General features: G+C 51.6%; 2 protein-coding genes across 27 annotated transcripts in view; one reads left to right on the top strand and one right to left on the bottom strand.

Moving 5' to 3' along the window:
* The window catches only part of Phldb1 (pleckstrin homology like domain family B member 1), a 47662-nt gene extending 36158 nt beyond the window's left edge, over nucleotides 1–11504 (top strand). For 7 of the 24 annotated variants that reach the window (XM_076924912.1, XM_076924913.1, XM_076924903.1 and 4 more), the window contains 9 exons: nucleotides 388–432; nucleotides 1035–1329; nucleotides 1416–1539; nucleotides 3241–3387; nucleotides 4029–4145; nucleotides 4406–4508; nucleotides 9189–9274; nucleotides 9438–9470; nucleotides 10159–11504. In XM_076924912.1, coding sequence (XP_076781027.1) covers nucleotides 388–432; nucleotides 1035–1329; nucleotides 1416–1539; nucleotides 3241–3387; nucleotides 4029–4145; nucleotides 4406–4508; nucleotides 9189–9274; nucleotides 9438–9470; nucleotides 10159–10299 — 1091 coding nt within the window. In that variant the 3' untranslated portion in view covers nucleotides 10300–11504. Of the gene's footprint in view, nucleotides 1–387; nucleotides 433–1034; nucleotides 1330–1415; nucleotides 1540–3240; nucleotides 3388–4028; nucleotides 4146–4405; nucleotides 4509–9188; nucleotides 9275–9437; nucleotides 9471–9641; nucleotides 9741–10158 lie in introns of all 24 variants that reach the window. The other 17 variants (XM_076924910.1, XM_076924923.1, XM_076924919.1 and 14 more) reach the window with 8 other exon arrangements.
* Nucleotides 11505–11604: 100 nt separating this feature from the next.
* Nucleotides 11605–24197, bottom strand: Treh (trehalase). 3 transcript variants are annotated; one of them, XM_076924928.1, is made up of 15 exons: nucleotides 24052–24197; nucleotides 16676–16776; nucleotides 16413–16557; nucleotides 16247–16334; nucleotides 15114–15214; nucleotides 14886–14978; nucleotides 14682–14798; nucleotides 14472–14594; nucleotides 14186–14235; nucleotides 13854–14048; nucleotides 13108–13325; nucleotides 12790–12901; nucleotides 12450–12562; nucleotides 12154–12207; nucleotides 11605–11919 (listed from the first exon to the last, which is right to left on the bottom strand). In XM_076924928.1, exons 1-15 carry the CDS (start codon nucleotides 24189–24191, stop codon nucleotides 11779–11781), a joined length of 1791 nt encoding a protein of 596 aa, XP_076781043.1. In that variant the 5' UTR covers nucleotides 24192–24197; the 3' UTR covers nucleotides 11605–11778. The 3 variants fall into 3 exon arrangements, with proteins under 3 accessions (XP_076781043.1, XP_076781045.1, XP_076781044.1); XM_076924930.1 differs by lacking the exon at nucleotides 15114–15214 and having other exon boundaries at nucleotides 16676–16772; nucleotides 24052–24187; XM_076924929.1 differs by lacking the exons at nucleotides 16247–16334; nucleotides 16413–16557 and having other exon boundaries at nucleotides 24052–24187.
* Between the last annotated feature and the right edge of the window lie 393 nt (nucleotides 24198–24590).

The raw sequence follows: 24590 nt of genomic DNA, 5'->3' as shown, positions 1-24590 counted from the left end.
ACGCATGCCTGGCCCTCTCACGGGATATCTTTCCTGTCATTGGGCTCTGGGCACAAGCAGAAGGGGTTATTGGATCTCAATGAGATCTACCCGAGACTTTTCAGAAAACCCCAGGTTGGGATGAAAGGTCTGAGGGCCTGTGGCATCTTAGAGGGCCCGTCTAATAAGGGGATGTTTTGGTTAACCAAGTAGGGTAGACTTGGGAAGCAGAGGGCTGGATGTGACGATAACCTCCAGAAGCCGTTTTGCCGAAACAGGGGCTCTTCAGACAGGAGTCCGGTGCCTGCGTGTTTCAGATGTTCTGAAAGCCCGTGTCTATGCCTTTCTCTCCTCTTACCCCCTCTGTGTCTCTCTCCTGCACCCTCTTCCCTGGGCCCCCCACACCAGTCGAGTTACCTCCTGCCGAGCCCCTCCCACCCGAAGACCCAGCAGGTAGAGCATTGGTTCAGGACATCGCTTTAGCCAATCAGCCCCTGCCCTGACATTAGCATGATGTGTTCTGCCCGGGCTCTGCTGCCTGCCGGCATAGCCCTGGGCCCCGCTGGGCTGGGGTGCCTGGCTGGCTGCACCTCCATCTCGGCTCCCTTGTTGCCCTCAGCCTGGCTCCCAGTCTCCTTGCCTCTCTCCTCGCCATCCCTTCTTGCTCTGGCTGTATTCGCTTCTGCACCGTTCAAGGGTTCCCATCAGCTCCTCTCCTCCTTCCCCAGGAGAAATGGTGGGTGCATGTGCCCTGCTCGTCTGTACAGGCCCCAGCCAAGAGCGCGAACAGCTGACTGGCATGCTGCCTGGGCACAGCTAGGACAGTTCTGGTGCCCTGCGTGTGCTCAGGATGCAGAAAAGGGCCTGAAGTCAGACCGCAGACACTGGCCTGCACAACTGCACAGTTGGTAGAGCCATGGTCTAGAAGCTGTGGAGGCAGGGGCTGCTCTGTGTTAGCCTCTTCCTGCTCGCCTCTCCTCCCTCCCCTGATGCTCCAGTGTTCCCTTCCCTGGTGAGTGAAGAGCCCTCTCTGACTCCCACCGTCCCTCCTTCAGGGCACCAAGTGATCGAGGAGCAACGGAGGCGACTGGCTGAGCTGAAGCAAAAAGCAGCCGCCGAGGCTCAGTGCCAGTGGGACGCCTTGCATGGTGCAGCTCCCTTTCCAGCGGGTCCCCCGGGCTTCCCCGCACTCATGCACCATTCCATCCTTCACCACCTGCCGGCCGGCCGGGAGCGTGGAGAGGAGAGCGAACACGCTTACGACACCCTGAGCCTGGAGAGTTCAGACAGCATGGAGACCAGCATCTCCACAGGAGGCAATTCAGCCTGCTCCCCTGACAACATGTCCAGGTGCCTCCTACCTCCGGCCCTCTGCTTCCGCCGGATACTCTTGAGCCCACTTGACAACGCTCTCTCTCGTCCCCTTCTCTTTCTAGTGCCAGTGGTCTGGACATGGGCAAGATCGAGGAAATGGAGAAGATGCTAAAGGAAGCTCACGCAGAGAAGAGCCGGCTCATGGAGTCCAGGGTGAGGCTGACTGGAACCAGGAGGCAGCAGGTGGTGAGCAGGGAGCTGCCCTCCGCCTTCCAGTGCCCTTCCACCCACGTTAATTGTGCAGTGACAAGTTTGCATTTCTCAAATGCGGCTTGGGAAGCGTGGGCGTGGGCGGGCTTCAGCATTCCAACCTGAGGAGCATAAGGCAGTGGTCACCTTGTTTAACCACAGGTCTCCTCTAGGGGATCTCCAGTCTGTGTCCCATTCTGTGGACCTTGTGGGAACCTAAGTAGGGGGCGTTCTCCTTCAGAACAGTTAGGAAAACAGGAAGTCGGAGTTGAGGTAGACGACAAAAATAAATTAATTAATTAATAAAAGGTATCTAAGCCAGGGCAGAGGTGTTGGCTGGGGGACTCTAGGGGATACCTGGTGCTAAACAAAGGGATCTGAGTTTATCCTGGGCACAGGTAGGCAGAGGAAATCAGTGCCTGGGTGGCAAATTAAAGAAGAGGTTTGTAGAAGCTGTCCTAGCCTGCGTTTTGCTCCCACCCACCCCTCTCCCTCACTCCCTCCTCACTCCCTGAAATAGTGGTCTTGCTGGCATCCTGATCTAGCAATGCCCTCCCCCACCCCACCCCCCAAAAAAAAAAACAAAAAAAACCTGTATCCGCTGTAGGCGGTATGGTCATGCATGCCTTTGATCCTTGCACTTGGAAGGCAGAGATGGCCAGATCTTATGTGAATCTGAGGCTAGCTAGCCGGGGCTATACTGAGAAACCCTGTGTCAAAAAGCCAAAACCAACAACCAAGCCACAGTCAAATCCCTCGCAGTCTCTTGATTGAGAAACAGTGAGTAGATGCCAGGAGTCGCTATTCTCAGTTTTAAGCTGTAGGAAACCAGTGCTGAGGCCTCTATTGATTAAGACACACAGAGTTCAGTTGTGATGTTAATCTCTGTGACTATTTGCCCATTAAGTTTGGAATTCAACAATAAATGTTACATGTGGAGTTCTAAAAAGCCTTATTAAGTCAGTGACTGGGAAAGGACTGTATGTACCAGCTGTCAAAACCGGTGGCTAAACAGTGCCATTTCTAGGAATTCAGATAAAGTTTTTAAAAGCCTGGGGCTGGAGAGATAGCTTAGCAGTTAAGAGGGCTTGCTCTTCTCTCAGAGGACCCCAGTTTCCGTGCTAGCACCAATGTCACAATTGTCCACGACTCCAGGCCCAGAGGATATGACAGCCTCTTTTGTGGATACACACACATATACACACACAAATAAAAATACAGTAATTTCTTTTAAAATTATAACTGGGTATGATGGCATGTATGCTGTTCATCCCAGCACTTGGGAGGCAGAGGTGGGCGGATCTCTGAGTTCGAGGCCAGTCTGGTCTACATAGAGTTTGAGGCTAGCCAGAGTTACATGAGACCCTATGTCATTAAAAGAAAGTTGTACAAGACCCACTTTATTGCGTGCTAGTTTTGTGCTGGAAATCTGATGGTTTATCTGGATTCTCTGGATTTTTTTTACCCCATTCCCAGGGCAAGCATGTGGAAGCCCATTTTTCTAATGAGGTAGCTGAGGCTTAGAAAGTGTAAGGGAGTTTCGTTTGTAGGGTGACAGCCCATAGACAGGTGTCACAGCCCAGGAGAGGGTGACAAACCTGTGAGGACTTGATTGCTCAGCCAGGCCATTGTCCAGGGCCGGTGCCCCCTGCAGCTCTGGCCAGGCTGGAGGTCCCTGAACCCTGGCTTTCTGCTCAGGAGCGGGAGATGGAGCTAAGGAGGCAGGCCCTGGAGGAGGAGCGGCGGAGGCGGGAACAAGTGGAGCGGAGGCTGCAGAGTGAGAGCGCCCGTAGGCAGCAGCTGGTGGAGAAAGAAGTCAAGCTCCGGGAGAAACAGTTCTCCCAGGTGAGTGGGTGGCCGATATATGGCCATGCTTAGCTTGGTGATGAGGGATATGAAGGAGGCAGGATGCCCCAGGCCTCTCTGCTGCCCTGTGGAGCCTGTTGTCCAAAAAACATGGCTGTGGGCTTAGCACAGATAGAATTCTACTTGGGACTCATTGGCCACAAAAAAAAAAAAAAAAAAAATAGACCCACTAGGGTTTGTTGAAGCATGTGCGTGCATGAGTGATTGTGTGTTGTGTGTGTGTGTTGGGGTGGGTAGGGTGTGAAGCTATAACAGACCACCTCTTATCTCTGGAATCAGATAGGGTCTAAAGAAAAACATATCTAGACAAATACTACATAAACACATATATATAGAGAGAGTGACAGACAGACAGACAGACAGACAGACAGACCATATTAATAAGGTCATAGGCGGGAACACTGAGACAAGGAGCTGACAGCATCTCGCCTGGGTCTAGGAGAGTCAGGCGTGCTAGGTCTCCGCTCTAGTCACAAGTCCTGTGAACCCAGTGAACACTGCAGGAGCCGAGAGGGGCTGATGTGAAATTGTGGGAGGGTCAGGACTGAAACAGAGAAATGAGAACAAGAGAACGAGGCGAAAAGAGAACTAACTCTGCTATCCCTGCACTTTTCCCCCAGGCACGACCTCTTACTCGTTATCTTCCCAACCGGAAAGAAGACTTTGATCTGAAAACCCACATAGAGTCGTCAGGCCACGGGGTGGACACCTGTCTACACGTGGTACTTAGCAGCAAGGTACCAGACCTACGTGGCTTGGGGGTAAGGGGGTGTGTTACTCACAGTCAGATCACATTTAGAAGCTTCCCCGGGGGCCTTGGGATTTGGCCTCAGTCTGTCCCAACATTATCAGGACTGTCTCAGTACCTTGAGTGCCAGCTGGGGATAGTCTCCTGAAATGCCACCGGTGGTGGCTAAAGGAGACAAAAGGAGCTTCTTGGAGAGGAAGGCTCAGGGCCTCCATGTTCACATACTTCTTCGCTCTTGCTTCCCACCAGGTCTGCCGTGGCTACCTGATCAAGATGGGGGGCAAGATTAAATCGTGGAAGAAGCGCTGGTTTGTCTTCGATCGGCTGAAGCGCACCCTTTCCTATTATGTGGGTGAGTTATCATAGGCTGCCCTTGGGCCAATCAGGGAGGGGGCCTCTCTGGGTTCTAGCAGCGGGGTTGTCTGATCTGCTAGAAGGAGGCTAGGTTTCCAGGTAGAGGGTCAGAGGCTCTAATGGGCTTTGACTTCCCACCCCTGAAAATGTAGTGCGTTCATTCATTCATTCACTCATTCATTAATTCTGTGGTGGTGTTGAGCACCTAATAAACTCCAATCCCTGTTTTAGGCCCTGGGGACAACAAAGTGGCCATGCTTTCTTTTTTCCCTTGGTGCATATATGGTCAGGAAGTTAGATACTAAGCAGAGAGTTAAAGTAAATACAGTGAGTGAGTTTGCTGACAGGGGAATACCCAGATGCTGGGTGCAAAATCTCAGCTTCGCACTGCCCCTTGGTCTTCTTCAGAGACTTCAGGGTAATCACTTCAGCAGTTTCAAGGACTCTCGGGACAGTCCAGGAACCAGGGACCTTATTCGTGATACTCTTCCTCACCCTCCTGTCCCAGAATACCTTTGGACTTTCCTATTAGAGCATCAGGTTCTGTGTGGCCCTCTAGTCAGCAAAGGCCCAACTGTGCAGTGATCGGCAGTCCTCCATAGACACAACATGAATTTGATGTGCATTATGGGCTGGGTTTCTTTCTTTCTTTTTTTTTTTTTTTTTTTTTTTTTTGGTTTTTTTGAGACAGGGTTTCTCTGTGTAGCCCTGGCTGTCCTGGCACTCACTCTGTAGACCAGGCTGGCCTCGAACTCAGAAATCCACCTGCCTCTGCCTCCCAAGTACATGGGCTGGTTTTCTTTGTAGCACAATGGGCCTTTCTGGAACGTTACTGGGCATATTGGCAGAGCCAAGAGAGGTTTGAGGAGCTTCGCTTTGACATTTAGGGGCCTCCGCTGGGAAGTAATGTGTGGCATACCTGCCTACCAGTCACCCAGCCCTGCCACCTGCAGAGCTGGGGAAAACGGTCCTACCTACCAAGAGCCTGGAAAGGAGAGGCCTTCCAGGTCAGGATACCCAGGCCCAGGGCCTTGCTTGCCTCTCTCAACTTTAAGAAGCCTTCCCCAGTCACTGTAGGTCATGGATGGGGAGAGACAGAAGCCCAAGTGTAGCTAGTCTGAAGCAAAAGAGGGAAGTTGTCAGCCTGAGAAGCAGAGCCCCACTTCAGACACGTTGAGGCTGAGATACATCTAGCTAGGTCCAGGAAAAAGGTTAGGCTGTGGGGCAGACCCTAGTTGAATGTCTTGGCGTAATAATCATAGCAAATTCGGGTCCTGTTCATCAGACACTTGTATGGTCGGTACTGTGTTCATCAGCTCATCTCATTTTTGCCAAAAGCACTATATTGTCACCTCCTTGATGTATAAGGAAGACGGGGCTCAGAAAGCCTTTGCCCACAATCTCACAGCAGCTACAAGGCAGAGCAGAGGGGAGGGGCAGCCACTTGTGGAGAAGCAGCAGGAAGAGAAACCAGCAGAGGCAGAAGGGCAGGAAGCAGGAACTGGCTCTGACCGTGTGCCAGGTGCTAGGCTGGCACTTGGCACATAGGATCTTGGTTCGTGTCTGTGAAACAAAGGAGACCTACATTTAGACGGGCAGTGGAAACAGAAGAAAGCCAGCCAAAGGAACAGACATTTGTAAGCCCAAAGTGTCACCAGCAATGATAGATACTACCAGAGGGCCAAGAGGGATGTGGCCCAAAGGCGGTTTGTCTCCGGGTCTGAGATTTGTGGAGAGAAGGTTTTCCGCCATGCAAGCAGGCAGAAGCCAGATTGCACAAGACCAAGGATAGGTGGGCGGGACAGAGTGTAGGCAGGTTACTGTTTTCCTTGTTACTATTTCCAGGGAAAGAAGAGGGCGGGGCACAATAGGGCTGGAGGATGGCCAGGAGGAAACGCTGAGATGGGTTTAGGGCTATACCAGGACCTGGGTGCGGCTTGCTTGCTGGACCTACACTCTCCTTCCTATAACAGGAAATCACATTAGATTAGCGTGGGTAAACCCTTCAGGCGCTCGCCTTACCTGGAACGGTTCCCACCCGCCTCAGCACTCGGGCAGTCATCCTGTCTTGCTGTGTGACATCAGCCCAGAGCGTAATGTTGTAGTGACAGATGCCGAGTTCCCTGCCAGATTCTGCTGGATGCTCTGAATGGACTCTTGCTTTTCACACCTCTTCCCTCCCTCAGATGTGGCAGAGTACTCCTGAGCTCCACGCCACGCTGGCAAGTGACTAGGCTGTGTGCCTGTACCTCCTTACCACACTGTCGCTTCCTAGCACAAGAGCGTATGATTCCTCTCTGGGTGTCAGTTCCTAGGACTCAGTCATTCTGCCACGAGCGCGCACCCATAGCTGTTGCCACTGGAGGAGGATATAGGTGTGGATAACAGAGGTTCAGATTCAGTGTTGCGGGTTCTATGTCGAGGATTCGCAATGTTTGTTTTAGTCGTCCGCAGAGGGTCTTGAAGGTTGGTTAGGCGTTTGCTGTGCATGTGGACAGGAGGAGATGGTCCTGGGATGTGAGGAGTGGGGCTGCTAAGGGGACAGTGAGAAGCTCAAGCGGCTTCACCTAATTCAGTGTGGAGGAGGCTGCGAGACGGGGGCTGTGTTGGCAGCCAGCATGTGCCGAGACACAGAGGCAGCTGGTTCCCCATCACAGAAGAGGGACCATCAGAGAAGGTTGGGCCCTGAAGCTTTAAATCTCATCCCTCAATACCGGGTCAGGTGAGTGGCAGGGCTGGAGCCAGGGGCAGGACCTTAAGGGGGCTGGAGCGTCTGAAATAACCTGGAGTGTGGGGAAGGATCGATGTCACTTCTGAATTCAGTGCTTGGCATCATCGTCTCCTGGAGGACTCAGGCTGGTGGCTGAGGGTGGCAGTTGTACCATGTGATCAGTGTTCGCAATCACCTGTTTCCCTTCTTCCTCCATACCTAGTGGTCACCTCTGCTCTAACGGCTTCCCCCTCCCCCCTGACCTTGAATGTTGGATGTTCTATGTATGCTCTGCGCTGTGCGGGTCACATGAAGGGAACAGAATGGCCTAGAAGAGCCCAGCAGGGCTCTGTCTCCATCCTCCTCAGCCCCACCCCCAGGGGGCGGGTCAAACCTACAGTGCTTTGTGCTCTACCATGGAGCTGGACATGTGTCCCCAGCTCTGTGGCTGCGTCCTTCTGTGTTTTGTTTGGTTTGGGTTTGGGTTCTGTTTTAGGTTTTCCTTTTTGAGACAGACTCTCACGTAGCCCAGGTTGGCCTTGAATTTGCTATGGTAATGATGACCCTTGAACTTCTGATCTTCCTGCCTCTGCTTCCCAAGTTCTGGGATTACCAGTGTGAAACATCATGCCTGTATTTTGTTTTTAATTACAAAATAATTTCAAGGTACAATGGTCAGAGACACCAGCTCCCACGGAGCTGGAGTTACAGGTGGTTCTCAAGCCTTCTGACATGGGAACCCTTCACCGCTGAGCCAGCTCAGCCCCCACCATGCCGGGGTTGTGTGATGCTAGGAGCCCAGGGGTCCATGTCTGATAGGCAAGCATGTTGCCAACTGAGCTGTAACCCCTGCCTGCCTTGTTTCCTTTAATAACACGAGATTCATATCTATATGGTTCAAAATTAAAACATAAAAAAGTTTTACTTTGAGAAATATGTCTCCACCAAGCACAGGTAATAGAAGCTTCCTCCCCCCCCCCCGAAACTTTTAGATTCATCCCTGCACCTGTATACCTGCCGACTGTTTCTTGGGGCTGGAGGGATGGCTTAGTGGGTAAGAGCACTTGTGGCTCAGGCATGAGGATCTAAGTACTCTTTTGGACTGATGCATTCATTCCTGGTACCCCAGTGCTGTGACAGAGGGAGAAGGGAGTGCTGGGGTTTACTAGCAGCCAACACAGCCTGGGGTTCAATGAGAGACCCTATCTCAAGAGAATATGGTAGGGAATGACACCTTCCTCTGGCCTCTTGAGTATGTGTACATGGGTATGTACATCCTCACACATACACACAAATTCTGTATCATCTTACAAAAGAGCAATTATGTATCATTGTATCACATGGTACACTCTGACTTACTAACTCGAGGGGTAGTTAGTAGTGCTTACTTACACAAAGATGTGGTGACTATTGTAAATCTGTAACTTTATGTAAGTCATTTAAATGATTCTTGTTTGCTTGTTTCTTGGCACAGAGTCTCATTGTGTAGCTCTGTCTGGCCTGGAACTTATTAGGTAGACCAGGCTAGCCTCAAACTCACCTGCCTCTGCCTCCTGAGTGCTGAGATTAAAGTCTTTCTAGTCTATGTATTATTTGTATTTATGTTTCAGTGTATTTATTTTAGAGCTGTGTATTATTTTAAAGATATGTATTATGTCAGTTAGGCTGGCCAGGAGCTCAAAACCATCCTGCCTTAGCCTTGGCAAATTGCTAGCTAGGATGCCAGGTGCCTCCTTTTAATCGATGTGGTCACGTTATCTGTACGAGTCTCACCAGCTTTGTGTCCAGCTGTCATGGACCTAGCAGTTTTGGCTTATATCTGATCGCATCTCTGACTCACATCGTCCCTGCTTCTAGGGTCCCCCTTTAGACTCCGTTTGGAGTCCTGTAAGCCATTCCCCAGATGAGGAAGTGAACTCAGACACTCCATGCTGTGTCCGGCTCAGCCCACTCCTCCTTCCTTTGCAGACAAACATGAGACGAAGCTGAAGGGGGTCATCTACTTCCAGGCCATCGAAGAAGTGTACTACGACCACCTGCGCAGCGCAGCCAAGGTGAGGCAGGGAGGACCTGAGTGTGGCCGCAGGAATAGCCCAGGAAGGGGGGTCGGTCGTGTGTTGTTCTGGGCACAAAGGCTTCGAGCCTGTCCTCCGCCCAGGCTCCGGCTTCCCTTCTCTTTACCATTTGTCTCTTCCTTTCTTCCTCTCCTCCTCCCAGAAAAGGTTTTTCCACTTCACCATGGTGACTGAGGTATCCCTAACCCCACATGCCAATAACCAGAACTCCTTATGTTAACATTCCCGTTCCCTTTGACCCCTGACCTCTGACTCCCTCCATCCTTCTAACTTGTCCCAGGCCAGAGAGGAGGGAGCAAGGAGCCCTGTGAGTTGAAGCCCTGCTGTTGCCTTCCTCTCTGGCCAGGACAGCTGGTGTTGCCCCGAGGGCAGGGTCAGTACAGACGGGAGCCTGGGGAAGTTGGAGAGAACAGGCGCTAGTCTGGAGAGGAGAGCTTGATAAAAGGTGACCTTGGAGGCTGAGCCGGCTAGCCTGGTGCAAGTTCCCCTTTCTCTTGCCAGCCCTCAGACCTCACCCAACCCTGACCTCTGCCCCTCTGGGGTGTGGACCACTGTCCTACTTAGAGCCTTCTCCTTCCTGGCTTAGAGGAGAATCTGGGTCTCATTGGGACAACCCTTGTGACTGATTCTCTTGTATTAACTTTGGAACTGAGGTATGTCCCTGTTGGAGTTGTCTGGGTTTAGAGAGCCTTGTCCTGCAAGCCTATGGACCCTTGGGGACCAGGGTTTGGCCTGTTTGAGACTCAGCCTTAAATTCTGGGGCTCCTTGGGGACTTTGAGGAGAAATTCAGACTAGGCAGATGAACAAAACGTTCTAGGCATGGAGTCCTGTCTTAGCACTAACTAACTGTCTTGCCTTCCAGAGTCCAAATCCGGCCCTCACCTTCTGTGTGAAGACCCATGACCGGCTATACTACATGGTGGCCCCATCTGCAGAGGCCATGCGCATCTGGATGGACGTCATCGTCACAGGAGCTGAAGGCTACACTCAATTCATGAACTAACCACCAGGCACCTCCTGGGTTCCCCAGGTCAGCCCCAGGACTCTATGCCCTGCCACTTGCTGCTCTGCTTGTTCCTGGAGACAGTGGCACATTGGGCACGGGGCCTCAAAGGTTCAGGATGTAGTTGAGTACCCCAGGGCTTTTGTGCAAGAAGACAAATTGTTTTATGAGGAGTTTGGTGCTCGGGAATTGGGCTTCGGTCCCTAAGGAGCCAGCAGAGAGGGAAGAAGTCGCCTCCTGGGAGTCCAGAAGCGCAGGGTTCCCTCCTGGGTCCAGCAGGCTGAAGAGGTGTAGCTAAGCTGTGCTCTCAGCTCTGTTCTGGTCCCTCACACACCCCAGCTTGTTTTCTCTTGTAAAGGACATATTATGGTACCAAAATCTGCCAAAGATCCCCTTTTCATCTCATCCCCTCTGCGGGGACCTGGGGGGTCCTGAGCAGAGCCGTATGTAGAACTGGGGAGCAGGCCTGCACTCCTCGCCCCTGGTCTGCCTCCTCCTCTCCCCACCTCCCACTTTCCACTACTCAGCTCAAGGACCAGAGACCTCAAGTGTTATTCTCGAGGTCCAGCCCCATCATCCTTGTCTCCATGGTGACTGCTTCCTCACCATGGTTACACACTAATTGCCATGGCCACTCTGTGGCTCTGCCCACTGCTTCAGCTGTGGGCCACATGAGGGTACGTGCCATCATCTCTCCAACCCAGGCCTGGGGGCACGTCACATGGTGGGAGGAGATGGAATTCCTCCCAGCTGCAGTGTGTCTCTAGCCTCCAGCCCAACCCTCTCCCTTTTACTGTGCCTTGCTTAGAGCCAGAAGGGATGATGTCCGGGGATCTGAGACCAGAGGAACAGCATCACTGAGGGGAGAGGAAGCTAAGAGGCCCGCCCTCCCATTCTGACAGGACTAGTTCTCAGTAAGGAACAAGGGTAGCTCAGAGTGCCCGAAAAGAAGCCTGAGTTGGGGGTGGAGCGGGCAGAAGCAGAGGCCCTGAACTGTAGTAACCTCCCTTCAGTTTCCCAAAGGCGATGGGAAAGGAGAATGGGGGGATCGAGTCTCCAGCTGGCTGGCCTCAGCCTTGCGCCTTAACACTAAGCCACCCTCCCTGCCCTTCCCAGCACTGGGCCCTTGGTTGCTGGGCCTGGCTGGGTGTTTTGCAGTATTTGTAAGCATTTCAGCAGAACAATAAAAGCATTTTGACTATGTACGTGAGTGTGGAAGTCTGGGCTGTATGTGACACCTGGTGGGACGCTTTAGATACCAGGATTCAGTTTCTTCCCTAGTGAAAATGACAGTCTTGACCTCTTGGTCACTTCTTGGCTCAGTACACTAGGGGGGGGGAGGGAAGGGGGCGGGCAGAGAGGAAGAAGGAAAAGGGAGGGGAGTGGGGGAGAGGATGAGGGGAGTGAAACAGGGGTTTAATGAACCATGAGCTGGGGCCAGGGAAGAAAGTGCAGGCAGTGAGTCCATGCATGTCCTTGTCACTGAAGCAGAAGACTGAGAAGAAGAGCAGCCACTAGGCAGTGGGGTCCCAGGGAAGCTAACTGGGTCCCTGAAGTCAGCTGGTCACCATAGCGGTCCAGAAGCATCAGGGCTAGTCCGTTCGTCCAACCAAATCCTTCCTGGAGAGAGGCCAGGACAGAAGGGCCAGGTCACTGAGGCCCTCAAGCCCTTTTTGGGGATCCCCTCTTCCCAGGGTATCTGACCCCAGGGGCACCAAGGATTACCATTCAGAATCTCTCCCATGGGCCCACATACTGGGCATCTCAGACCTAAGGGGGACGTATATGTTCTGGGACAGCAGATCCCAGGAGTTACCTGCAACTAGATCGATCAGCGCACCCTAGCTTGCTCACCTGAACTTCATACTCCCCTCCTCCACCTGGATGTCCACCGTTGCTGATGTCGTACTGGAGACAAACAGAGGGGTTATAGGTGGATACTGGCCCTAAGCCAGACCACCCTAGCTATAGAGCCTCTGAAGAAAAAGATGTACCGAGATGCTGCTCAGATCCCTGCAGTGCCCAAGAGTGGCCACCAGGGGTCGCACTGCACTGGCTTGTTCTGTCTTTAGGCCTGGCAAAGTCTGACAATTCCCGTTTCAACCGCGGAATGAGAACCTGATGACAGACGCATACCCCAGCCAGCTCACCTTCTCATACATGGCTGACTTTTGGGAGTAGACTTTGAAGTTGGTTTTGATCCAATTCTGGGCCAGCTGGAAAGCCACGTCCTGAGTCCGGGGGGAAGCTGACTTGGCCAAACCTAGACCCCCACCCCAGATAAGGCCTGAGTATTCAGAGACCTCATCCTGGGCAGAAAAGCTTTGGCCTTACTCTCCCCAGGGCAGGAAGAAGATCTCTGACCTCAGATCTCCTTTCTGGACCCATGGACCCCATGTTCTTAATCCAGGGCCTGGGGTTGGTGTGAAGGAGAGGAGGGTGGGTCTTCTAGACAAGTGGAAAGGGTGTATCAAGTGTCCCCTTTCATACCTCTAATGACCAGGTCCTGCAGTGGGGCCCAGGCATTGGGGAAGTCCCACTGCTGGCCTGTTGTACGAAGAGAGGTTGGGATCCCATACTGGTAGGTCAAGATCTTGCTGTCCTAGAAGGTTCCAGACATTGATGTGACTGTGAGTGACAGCTGAAGCAGGAGCCAAGGACCCTGGGCCCCCAGGGAAGGCAGATCTGACCCTTCCCATCCTGCCTCACAGCTACTCCCAGTGACCTCAATGAGACTTGCAGGGAAGGGAGGGTCCTGCCTCCAGGATGCCAGGCCTGCCCACTATCCCCTGCCCACTGTCCCCTCACCTCCAAGTACTTCAGAGCCCTGTCAGCCACACTAGGGTCTGAGAAGCAGCCAGCCCAGAGGGGGGTGAGGTTGGAAGGATAAAACTCCAGGTTCTTCTTCCCTTTTTCCAAGTCGTAGTCGAACCAGGCACCCTTCTGCTCGTCCCACAGGATGGCCTCCATGGCGGCCAAGCGCTGGGCCCGCCGGTTCCTGTACTTTGTAGCCTCGGTGTCATTCCCTGTGTGGTACTGCCTTTAGTCTCACCAGGCAGAGCACTGGGCTCTGAATGCCCTTGGGTCACTGGTTTTAGATGTCTTTATGTTGTCCCCTTGCATATGTGGTGCCCATACAGACCAAGAGTCCTAAGGATCAAGGAACATGACTCCCCAGTGCCCACTAGAATTCATGGCTCCTTGAACTAATAGCCCTGCCCTCCTCCCTCAGACTTGCTGCTCTGTCTCCCAGGTTCACCATTCGGATGGCTCTTGCCTGAGGAGCCTAAGGAGAGCTTCGGGGAATGGAGAGAGATCTGATGTATGCACCAAGGTGCCCCTCACAAAAAGGACAGCAATGTGCATTTAAGTGTTAGGTTCTCTCTCTCTCTCTCTCTCTCTCTCTCTCTCTCTCTCTCTGTCTCTCTCTCTCTCTCTCTCTCTCTCTCTCCCCTCTCTCTCTCTCTCTCTGTTACCATAGGGGTGAAGGCTTAAACTGGCTGAGGCTGATGCAGGAGCCCACAGTGGCCTGTCTCCTGTCACAGGGTACTCACCTAGTCTGGAGTAGAAGTTACTTATCAATTCTTCTGCTTGGCACAGGAACGCATTCAGGTCAGCAGGTACCATTTTGCTGGTTCGGATGCTGCTAAGCAAATCAGGGTCTGGGCCTCCAACAAGCCAGCGTGAAGAGAAGTCCCAGCCAGATTCAGCTCCAGCCTTGAGCTCAGCCAACAGAGTCTCTCGGTCCCCTGTGAGGACAGAACAGTAATCCCAGGCCACAGCTGACTACAGGACAGGACCAAGCAGCCACAGATCAAAGCTGGACAACCTCAGAGGCTCAGTACCCCCATCCCCGTCAGTCCTTCCTCCTCCTGTTCCTGCTTACCTTCTGGCACAGAGTCTGCCAATTCTGCATCTTTGCTGTAGGACTCTGGCCTGGCCAAGAGAAGGAGAAGAGCCCAACATTGAGAGGTGCTAAAGCCCTTCTACCAACTAGAAAGCTGGGTCGTCTTGACTCAGCTACTCTGCCACCCCAACACACACAGCACAAGGAGGCCTAATGTTCCCAGGGTCCACATCTGATGAGCTGAGTCTCCCCTCCGGCTCGAGGTTCCAGAAATACTCATATCAGAGTGAGCAGATGAGGGACTAAGTGCAGACCAGTTTCTCACCTAGGTCCCCCGTAAGGGACATAGTAGCGATTCAAGACATAGCTTTGTCCTCCCGAGCCCACAGACACAGTCCTGTTCACAGTCCAGAAGTCCAGTTCCAAGGCTAGAGTCCTAATATTCTCCCTGGGTTGGAGAAAGCAACACCTCAGCCCAGGTACAAAGGCATTGCCTTTGGCCCTGGGAAGTCTCTAACACTGTCAGGGTACCCACCGAAGGAAGGCGACATCCTTGGTGTGAACCACATATCTATCCATCATGAGAGTCAAGAGTGGGGGCTGACTCCGTTGCAGGTAATACACACGTCCACCGTTGGGGATATGTCCGTAGCTGTCAACACGGACTCTGCTTAGTTACCTCCTGGCCCAAGAACAAGGCCAAGGCAAGCCCAGACCCCTGCTCAAGGTCCCTTCTTACGTCTTCACCAGATCCAGAAAGTTCTGCAGCATACCCTTCACCGTTGAAGCCATCTCGGAGAGAAGCAGGCCTTCCATCACCCAGTACGAGTCCCTGAGAAGGAGCCAGCACTCATCAGCCAGCTTGTACTCTCTGCCTGGCACTCCCATGTTGGAGGTGCTGGCCCTGGGTTCTCCACACCTCTGCCAGTCTCCATGAGCCCCTAGCCTTTTAGATGTGGGCACTCACCAGTAGTAGAATTCAACAAAGCGCCCACCGGGCACAATGAAGGGGTGCTCTGAATAGATCAGGGAGGACCGCTCAGGGTGGTTGAGGACTTCTGCTTTCATCTGGAATCAGGGAAGAGGACCCAGGGGAGCCTAGCATCAGCCATGAGAGTGAAGGATGCCGAAGGTGGAGGAGCTGGGGAGCCTAGCTGGGGAGGCTGCATCTCTTCCTTGTTTTGCTGTGTGGTCAAGGCTGAATTCTGGGAATCTTAGTCTCCTCAACTCTCCACATGCCAGCCTCAGGGACCCTGGCTCAACTTGGTGGTGTGCTGAAGCCTGGACCGCTCAGGCAGGTGACCACTGGTGATATCCATTGTTGTGACCCAGATGAGTCTGATGCTATTCGAGGTCTCCCTTAATCCTTAAACCTCCCCCCCACCCCCCCACCTCCCACTCCAGCCCCTCCACCTCCCACCCCAGCCCCCCACCGCCTCCCGCCCCACCTTGCCACTTGAAACCAAACTCAGAGGGGGAGCACGTTCTCCCTGCTCCCCCATCCCAGGAAGATGAAACCCATGGTCTTTCCCCAAGGGCAGTTGAGATGGGAGCAGAGAGGACTGGCATGGGCCCCTCCCTTGAGTTCATCTTCAATCTGTTCCTGCCAGCTTTAAGTATGTTAGCGGGGAGCCTTCCTCAATCACTGTGAACAAGCAGCAGGATGGGGGTCAGGTATGTTTCTACTGGAGTGGCTGGTCCTGGGCAGCCTTAGGGCAGGAGAGTCCCTCAGCACTGGGCTGAACACAGGCTGGCAACATGCAGCCAAAGTAACTGTCCTTCAGACTGAGCCTGGCCCAGAAGCTCAGGAAGGGAGAGAGGCAGAGGACACGCCCCCTGATCTTGGCTGCAGGAGGCAGCACTGGCTATCTCTTGGGCAGCGAGACAAGCTTGCTTAACATGGGAGGATGTGAGGGGTTAGAAGCAAATGTTCTCGTCTGAAGTCAGAAGAGCATTCTAGAAGGCTTCTATTTAGAGCTTAGGGCTGTGATCTTAGGAATATATCTGTGCTCCCAGACACTGTGGGTCCCACCAGGCAGGGCTCTGTCCCATCCCTGGAGCAGTCAGCTGGGTCATAAAGCAGGCCCGGGCCACTGCTACCTTCCTCCCCAGCTTTCTCCAGATCTTGTGTAACTCCTCCGCCCAGACACGCAGCTTGGCATCTGAGATCTTCTGTAGGAACTGAGGGCTAAAAAAGATGGTCCCACAGGGTTTGTGGAGGTCCCAAGTGAGGGACCCTCTCTTGTCTTCCCCTCTAGAGCAGCACCTGTCCTTCCAGTCCTCAGGGGTCCAGGACTGCAGCTCCTGCCCCACAGGCTGGAAGTGACTCTGGACAAATTCCTGAAGCTGTTCCCTGGGGATGCTATGGTTGTGGGCCGTGGCCAGCTCCCTGAACTTCTGCAGGACTTCATCTGAAGAGCAGGTGACATGGAGGGTCAAGGTATAATGAGACCCACCCCGATCAGGGAAGTCTATGCTTCTCCCTCACCCTCCTGGTAGAAGATTCAGGACAAGCCAAGGTGACTTTACCTGGAGATGTGACCAGTGACATATCCACAAACTGCTTGTCATCTTGGTAGAGCTTGGCCATCTGAACTTGGTGAAGGAGCTCTCCATGGCAGTAGATCTGGCTGTAGAGACAGTCGGGGTGGTAGTGGAACTTGATATGTAGATGAGGCTAGCCTCTAACTCAGAGATCCACTTCTCTCTGCCTCCAGAGTACTGGGATCAAAACCCTGTACCACCTCTAAGCTTGCCCTTGCCTGTGGAAATGCCTTAGTAAATCTTCCCAAGCTGAGTATGGTAGAACATACCCTTAAAATGTCAGGATTCCAGAGTCGGGGCCAGGCAGATTTATATGAGTTAGAGACCAGCCTGGAACATATAGAGTTCCAGAATAGCCACAGCTACATCATAAGACCCTATCTCAGGAAAGGGAAGGGAAGGGAAGGGAGGAGGAGGGGGAGGGGAGGGGAAGGGCAGGGGGAAGGGAAGGGACGGGAAGGGAAGGGAAGGGAAGGGAAGGGAAGGGAAGGGAAGGGAAGGGAAGGGAAGGGAAGGGAAGGGAAGGGAAGGGAAGGGAAGCACTAGATAAAGAATCTCAGGCCACAAGTATTTTAAGGGAACTTCAAATTCAAGAAACAAACAAACAAGACCACTGTCTCATTTTCTCCAAAAGAATAAAGTAAGCACTGGAGAAATAGCTGGGTAGTTAAGAGCACTTGCTGCTCCAGAGGACGTAAGTTCAATGCCCAGCGCCCACAAGGCTGCTCACAACTGGCTGTAACTCCTGTTTCAGAGTCCTCTGACGCCTTCTGGTCTCCGTGGGCACCAGCCATACAAGTGGTGGATGGATGTACAGGCAGATCAAAAAATGTACCCATACATTTTTTTTAATTGAGAGAGAGAGAGAGCAGTGGGGAAGAATACAGTCCGAGAGGCCACCAGTGGTCCGAGTGACAGCACATCAAATGGACACATAAGGAACTGAACCCAAGTTCTCTGCAAGTGCCTTGAGGAGCCAGCTCTGTAGTTCCTGGTTATTTTTGCTTGTTTATTCCTAAGATGGGGTCTCACTATATAAACTAGGCTGGCCTTGAACTCACAAAGACCTACTGGCCTTGCCTTTTGTTCTGTCCTGTGTTTTTTGTTTTTTTGTTTTTTGGTTTTTGGTTTTTGGTTTTTGGTTTTTGGTTTTGTTTTGTTTTGGGTTTTTCGAGACAGCGTTTCTCTGTGTAGCTCTGGCTGTCCTGGAACTCACTCTGTAGACTAGGCTGGCCTCGAACTCAGAAATCCACCTGCCTCTGCCTCCCAAGTGCTGGGATTAAAGGCGTGGGCCACCACCGCCCGGCTGTTTTGTTTTGTTTTGAGATGTGCTGTTACTATGTGTAGCTCAGGCAGATCTCAAACTCTAGTTCCCCGGGCCTTGTGCAGCCTCCTGGGTGCTTAGATTTACAAAACGTAGGACACTGAGTTCAATGGAAACCTACTTTTAATGAGGAGAAGCCTTCAGAGGTAAAGATTTATTAATTAGAGCAAACAGATCTCTCCCTGGAGGGGAGTAAAGGTTAGAAAAGGGAAGGAAGGGCAGGTCAAATCGATAAATGATGCCAGATAATGCCAGGACCCAGCCCGGGGAGGGCACGGCACTGCCCCAGCGGGGAGGGCCTCCTGATAATTTAATGCATATTGAGGCCAAAGTAGTTATGGGCAACACCCTGCACCCCAGCTGCCAGGGTGCAACGGACATCTCCCACCCTTCTGCCATATTTTCTGCAGGCTTACAATATGCACTGATGTGCTCTGGCCTCCCTTGCTGTAAGGGTCAGAAGACACACCCTTTGGGACACCAGGAAGGAGAGTTAGGTACTTTTCTGAGGACCACTTGTGTCTTCCCTTTAAGAAGGCTTGGGTTCTGTGATATGATGATGTACTATGGGGACCCATTTTGGTCCGAGCTTTTGAACTGAGACTGGGTGACCGACTTTGTTCCCAACCAACATGGAACCCAGAAAATAATCAAAGCCCCTCCCTCCCACCAGGCAGCAATGTCTACACACCATATTTGGTAAATAGATGAGGCACAGAAAATGTCTCTGTAATTTTCGCAGGCTTGTCTCTAAGGAAGCTGAACATCACTGCGATACATGGCCAGGGGGTGCAGACATCACTGGTAAACTTTAACTATCTAGCATAAATAACTTATTTAATGACACTCGTACTGGGAGCTCAAGCAAGAGTATCTTCTGGACAGAGTGCCAACAGAACAGACTGGCCTGAGAACTGAGTCCTTTCTGAACTTAGTATTTCTACCACGTTTGTCTATGGCACAAAAACAGACCAAGGAGATCAATCAAGTTATGGCTAAATACATCCATAGAGGTTATTAAGTAAGATTGATCATTTCTTTAAATCTGTCACTGTCACTAATTGATACCTTCAAATACTGCCGTACACCAACTGACCAGCACCATGTCTTTTATGTAAGTTCTATAAGTGGAAATATCCAGACGTACAGGATGATGTTGTTATAAAAGTCTCGGCCAGGGCTGAAGAGATGGCTCAGTGGCTAAGAGCACTGACTGTTCTTCCAGAAGTTCTGAGTTCAATTCTCAGCAACCACATGATGGGTCACGACCATATCTATAAGGGGATCTGCTGCCCTCTTCTGGCATCCAGGTGTACATGCAGCAGAGCACTCATCCATTAAATAAAGTTAAAAAAAAAAAAAAAGCTGGGCTGGAGAGTGGTTGATCAGTTAAGAGCATTTGCTGTCCTTGCAGAGGACCAGGGTTCTGTTCCAAGCAACCACATGGTGGCTCTCAAACATCTCTGACTGCAGTTTCAGGGGGTCTGACGCCCTCTTCTGGCCTCCACAGGCACTGCATGCATGTGATTCACTGACATGCAGGCAAAATACTTCTAAACATAAAACAACAACAACAACAAAATAAAAGTATGACCCAGGTATGCTGGCAAATCTCTCTCTCTCTCTCTCTCTCTCTCTCTCTCTCTCTCTCTCTCTCTCTCTCTTTCTCTCTCTCTCTTTTAAATATTTATTTATTATGTATACAGCATTCTGCATGCATGTACACCTACAGGTCAGAAGAGGGCACCAGATGTCATTATAGTTCTGAGCCACTCAGGACCTCTGGAAGAGCCACAGTGCTCTTAACCGCTGAGCAGTCTCTCCAGTCTTTTAATCCTAGTGCTTGGGGAGGCTCTCTGTGAGTTCGAGGCCAGCGTGGTCCTCATAGTGAGTTCCTGAACAGCTAGGGCTACATAGAGAGACACTGTATCAAAACAAACAAACAAACAAAAGAATGAATTAATTAAAAACAACCTGGGTGGAAGCCAGGATAACTGGGATGTTGACAATTCAGTTCTGAAACTCATCAGGTTCCACATGTTTAAGTCTAATAAAACCACCTCACTCAGACTCCAGTTATAAATTTGAGGGTCTCTGGCTGTTTACAGCCTGGAGTAGCTGGTCACACACTGCGTGGGAATTCTTACTGGTAGGTACAGCTTCACTTCCGTGCTTGGGAACTACCCTGGCTTCTGGCACTTGTAGTGGCCATCCCACTACTGGGAGCTTGGCATCAGGAGAGAGAGAGAGAGAGAGAGAGAGAGAGAGAGAGAGAGAGAGAGAGAGAGAGAGAGAGAGAGAGACAGAGACAGAGAGAGACAGAGTGCACACACACACACACACAGACACACACACACACACACACACACACACACACACACACACGCAAGCTCAGGTGACAAGAAAACAACAGCTGTACTGTCCCCTCCCCCACAGGAAGAACTGGCTAGTCAGGCCAGGCTCTCCCACACCTGGTCTCCAAGCCACCATAGAGAACACACTGTGGGTTCCTTGAGAGTGTCCACAGGGCACAGACCTCTTTCTGAGAGCTTTTATTTCAACACTGACCAGTATGCCCTAGTCTTTCATGTGTCAACAGTATTCCATGGTCTTTACTTTTAGGGGAAATTTCAACGTTCTAATAGCTACTGATTACCTCGCCAGCCTGTAATTCTCTAGTTCAAAGTATCAGCAATTATGCGGGGGGAAGGTGTCCAAAGGCTGCTTGCTGCTCTTCAGAAGGTAAGCAATCCCTTTGGGCATGCCTATAATCCCATACTCCAGTGCGTGAAGGAGGAGGATGGTGAAGGAATTAGCCTGGACTCCACAGTGAGACTCACGGAGTCATCCCCTCAGTTAATAGTTTAGTCTCTGAGACAGGGTCTCACATAACTCAAGGTAGCCTCCAACTTGCTATGTAGCTGAGGACGACCTACAGGCTGACTGAACTTGTAATTCTCCTGTCTCCACCTCCCAAGAGCTGGGATTAGAGGTAGGGGCCACCGTGCTTTGTTTATGCAGGACTGGGATCGAACCCAGGACATTACTCATGCTACGGGAGGGCCTCTACAAACAAGCTACACCCCATGTCCCATGTCCCACTAAGGACAGAGGGTGTTGGATCACTTGGAGCTGAAATTATAGTCAGGTGTGAGCTGCCAGGTGTGGGTGCTGGGAACCGAACTCCAGTCCTCTGGAAGAAGATTGTATTCTTAAACACTGAGCCATCTCTCCAGCCCCTCCTTGTTCCTCATTGTTGTCCTTTGCCTAGAGGATCAGGGAATCGGTTCCCTAGGAATTAGATTGGCCATCTCGTCATTAACTTACCACAGCAGAACTATTCTGTTTGTTTGGGTTTTTGTTGTTGTTTTTGAGACACAGTCTCTCTGTGTAGCTCTAGCTGTCCTGGAACTCCCTTTGTAGACGAGGCTGGCCTGGAACTGACAGAGATCCTCCTGCCTCTGCTTCCTGAGTGCTGGGATTAAGGGTGTGTACCAAGAGTCACACAAGTATTCTTCAGTACCAAAGCAGACACCCAGGTGACCTATGGTCACCCAGGAATGAAAACGCCCTCATCACCTGACCTTTTGTTCTTCTCTGAATAGTCCCCTAAGGGGTTAATGCCATTCTCCTAAAACAGACACTAACACTAACTGCAATTTAATTCTGGGGCAAGCTATCTGGAGACATGCAGATTCCATACACAGGTTAAGGAAATAGTCTTTCCTTTACAAAAAGGACACCCATAGGAAGCGTAGGGGGTCCTCATTCCACCTGCAATTCTGATCAACTGTGTATAAATGTGTGGGTGGAGGCAGTTTCCCATAATCCACTCAGATTCCATAATTTGCTAGAACCCAGAAACCAGGAAACCACTATACCTGTGGCTGTATTTCTCTCTCTCTCTCTCTCTCTCTCTCTCTCTCTCTCTCTCTCTCTCTCTCTCTCTCTTTTCGTGACAGGTTTTCTCTGTGTAGCCCTGGCTGTCCTGGAATTTGCTCTGTAGACCAGGCTGGCCTCAAACTCAGAGATAGGTCTCCCTCTGCCTTGTGAGGCATTAAAGGCATGTGCCACCATGCCCAACTGATTATATTTTTCTTATGGAGAGGAAATCAGGATGAGCCGAATAACGACACACAAGGGAAGAAGTAGGAAAACGCTCGATCACCTTGATGTTTCTTACTGGGGAACTGTGACGCTTCACCCTACCAACCCACCGCTGTGTCTCCAACCAGAAAGCTTCACCAGTGTCCGGAATGTAGAGTTTTAGTCAGAGTCTTATTACAAAGAGCCCAGTTAGCTGAGTCACTGGCCATGTGATGGAATCTTCCATGTACAGGAACCTTCCTTTTCCTGAAGGTCGAATGGTATCTTGTGACTCAAAGGTCCAAGTTTCTAAACACCTTCTTGTGTTTCTGGAGTGCCTGTCCTCATCCTGAGTCATACTAGAAGCTCCTGGGGACAATGCCACAAATCACCTTATCTTCATAAGTCATAAAGGCCCATGCTAAGCAACAAAGGCAGTCTTATCCCATGAGAAATACCAATGGCTGAGAGATACCTTGCCAAGAACCCAAGAGGAAAACCATTCAGAGTCTTCATCACACAGCAGAGAAGTGCCACTGCACAGGTGGCCATGTTCCCACTTCTACCTGAGAGAACAGGGCTAAGACATCAGAGTGAGCTGCCTGATGAGTGTTTACATGGGACTTGGAGCACACTGGCTATCGTAGGCTAATTCTGTCATTTATGATGGGGGCAACAGGTCACACGATGTCAGTTTAATCTTTGGAGTCCTACAGGGGTCATTGTGAAGAATCTCAAGAAACTGAACATGAAGACTCAGGGGTGCCTCCTGGTTAGTGGCATTTCACACGCACGTCCTCTGGGAGAAAACTGCTGGAAGTTTGTGTTTATTCTCTCCTGGACTCTACCCTATACATCTGTGCCTTCAGTGGCATCCATCCACAAGTACACATGTGACTGTCCAAGTAGATGACTGGTCTGAGGGACAAGCAGCAGCAGCCCTCATGCTGGACACTCTGCAAATAGCCCGACAGGACACAAGAGACTGCATCAAATAGCCGCTCTGAATTCCTGCCTACTGCTGAACAAGTCCTGGTGATTATTCCAGATCCTTCCTTTCCTTCCATACTCCACAACTGGGCATCAACAAATATTCACAGCTTCGTGCATCTCTAATCCACTCTGCAGCCCCACCCCACCCCCCAGTCCTGCCACCAGAAGGGCTTGCTCTCCCTTTCCTTAGAGCCATCTCTACCTCATAGCCTGGTTCTACTTCTGTCCAGGCCACATGGGACTTTGTGACCCTTGGCGGACACCTCAGAGCCTTTGCCCTGCAGACTCTTGCCCTTCTATTCAAAGATGGCTCCTTCCACAGTCCGCTGGCCCGCTACCTCCTCTAAGACTCCCCCTTCTGCTTATTCCTTGCTTACTTAGCTTCCTGGCTTCTCTTTGTTCTTCGCCACCCTAGGCCCTGTTTTTACCCTTCTTGCAAGAGCTGGTGATGTGGGGGTGAAGGGAGGGCTCTATGAGTTCATGTGGAAGAGAGAATGACAGTTCCATATCCAGGAGGCAGGGTGGTATCCCCTAGCCCCCATCTTTGTATTTGCTAGTAGAAGCTGAAGCTCAGGAGAAATGATTGACTTGCCCTGGGACCCAGAAAGAGCAGCAGGGTAGGCTGAACCCCATAAGCTCTTGACGGCATCTAGACTCCCCTCACACCAGGCTAGAAAAGGTTTGTTAGAACAGTGGAGAGAACAGCCCTGCTTAGTCTAAGAAGCAGCTTGGCTGGTGAGCTCTGATGGAGGGCAGACTTTGGTCGACAGTTCTGGAGTCATACATAGAGCTGCCTCAGAGTTCTCACTTGTTCCAACACAGTGAGGTTGGTGCCTGGTTTTGATCCTACTACCCCTACAAGCCCGGCTTCCTCCTTCCTCTCCTCTGAGAGGCTGGTCCTCAGAGGGTGAGCTCTCACCCCAGCCTTCCACCCTTGTCTTCCTCCCCACACCCCTACCTCTCACAGGGTGGTGGCAGGGCCTCCTGGGACCTAAGTCCCAGCCCCAGCAGAAGCAGCAGGTGCAGCTCCCAGGTCATCCTGGGCACAGTGCCTGGAACAGAATGAGCAAGCCCTGACACCTCTGGCTTGCCGAACATGGCCTGCTTCACTTGCCTACCCAGGTCAGCCAAAGTCCAAGCCATGAGGTGTGGCCACCTGAAGTGGGATGTCTGTTTCAACTTCTTGTGGAGTGCTTACCACTTCTGCCCTCTAGTCACAGTGGTCACTATCCCATCAGCCACTTTTTTCCATTTCTCAATTCTAACTGGTGCCGCACGCTCAGAGACTTTCCTCAGAGTCATATGGGTGGGCACCCAAGGTCCTGGGCTACAACTGAGGTTACCCAAGTATAAGTTAGACACCAAGTTTGTGTGTGGCTCCCAAGTCACTAATGCCAGAAGGGACCACTTCTTTTATCATTTTAAATAGAGTGGCTCAAGTCTTCTCCAATGTGATGTCAAACCCACTGTTATCTATAGAAGACCCTGTGAGGACAC

This window comes from Arvicanthis niloticus, chromosome 26, assembly GCF_011762505.2.
Source record: "Arvicanthis niloticus isolate mArvNil1 chromosome 26, mArvNil1.pat.X, whole genome shotgun sequence".
Lineage (NCBI taxonomy): Eukaryota > Metazoa > Chordata > Mammalia > Rodentia > Muridae > Arvicanthis > Arvicanthis niloticus.
Note: the sequence above shows the minus strand (reverse complement) of the source record. Positions and strands in the feature narration are given on the sequence as shown.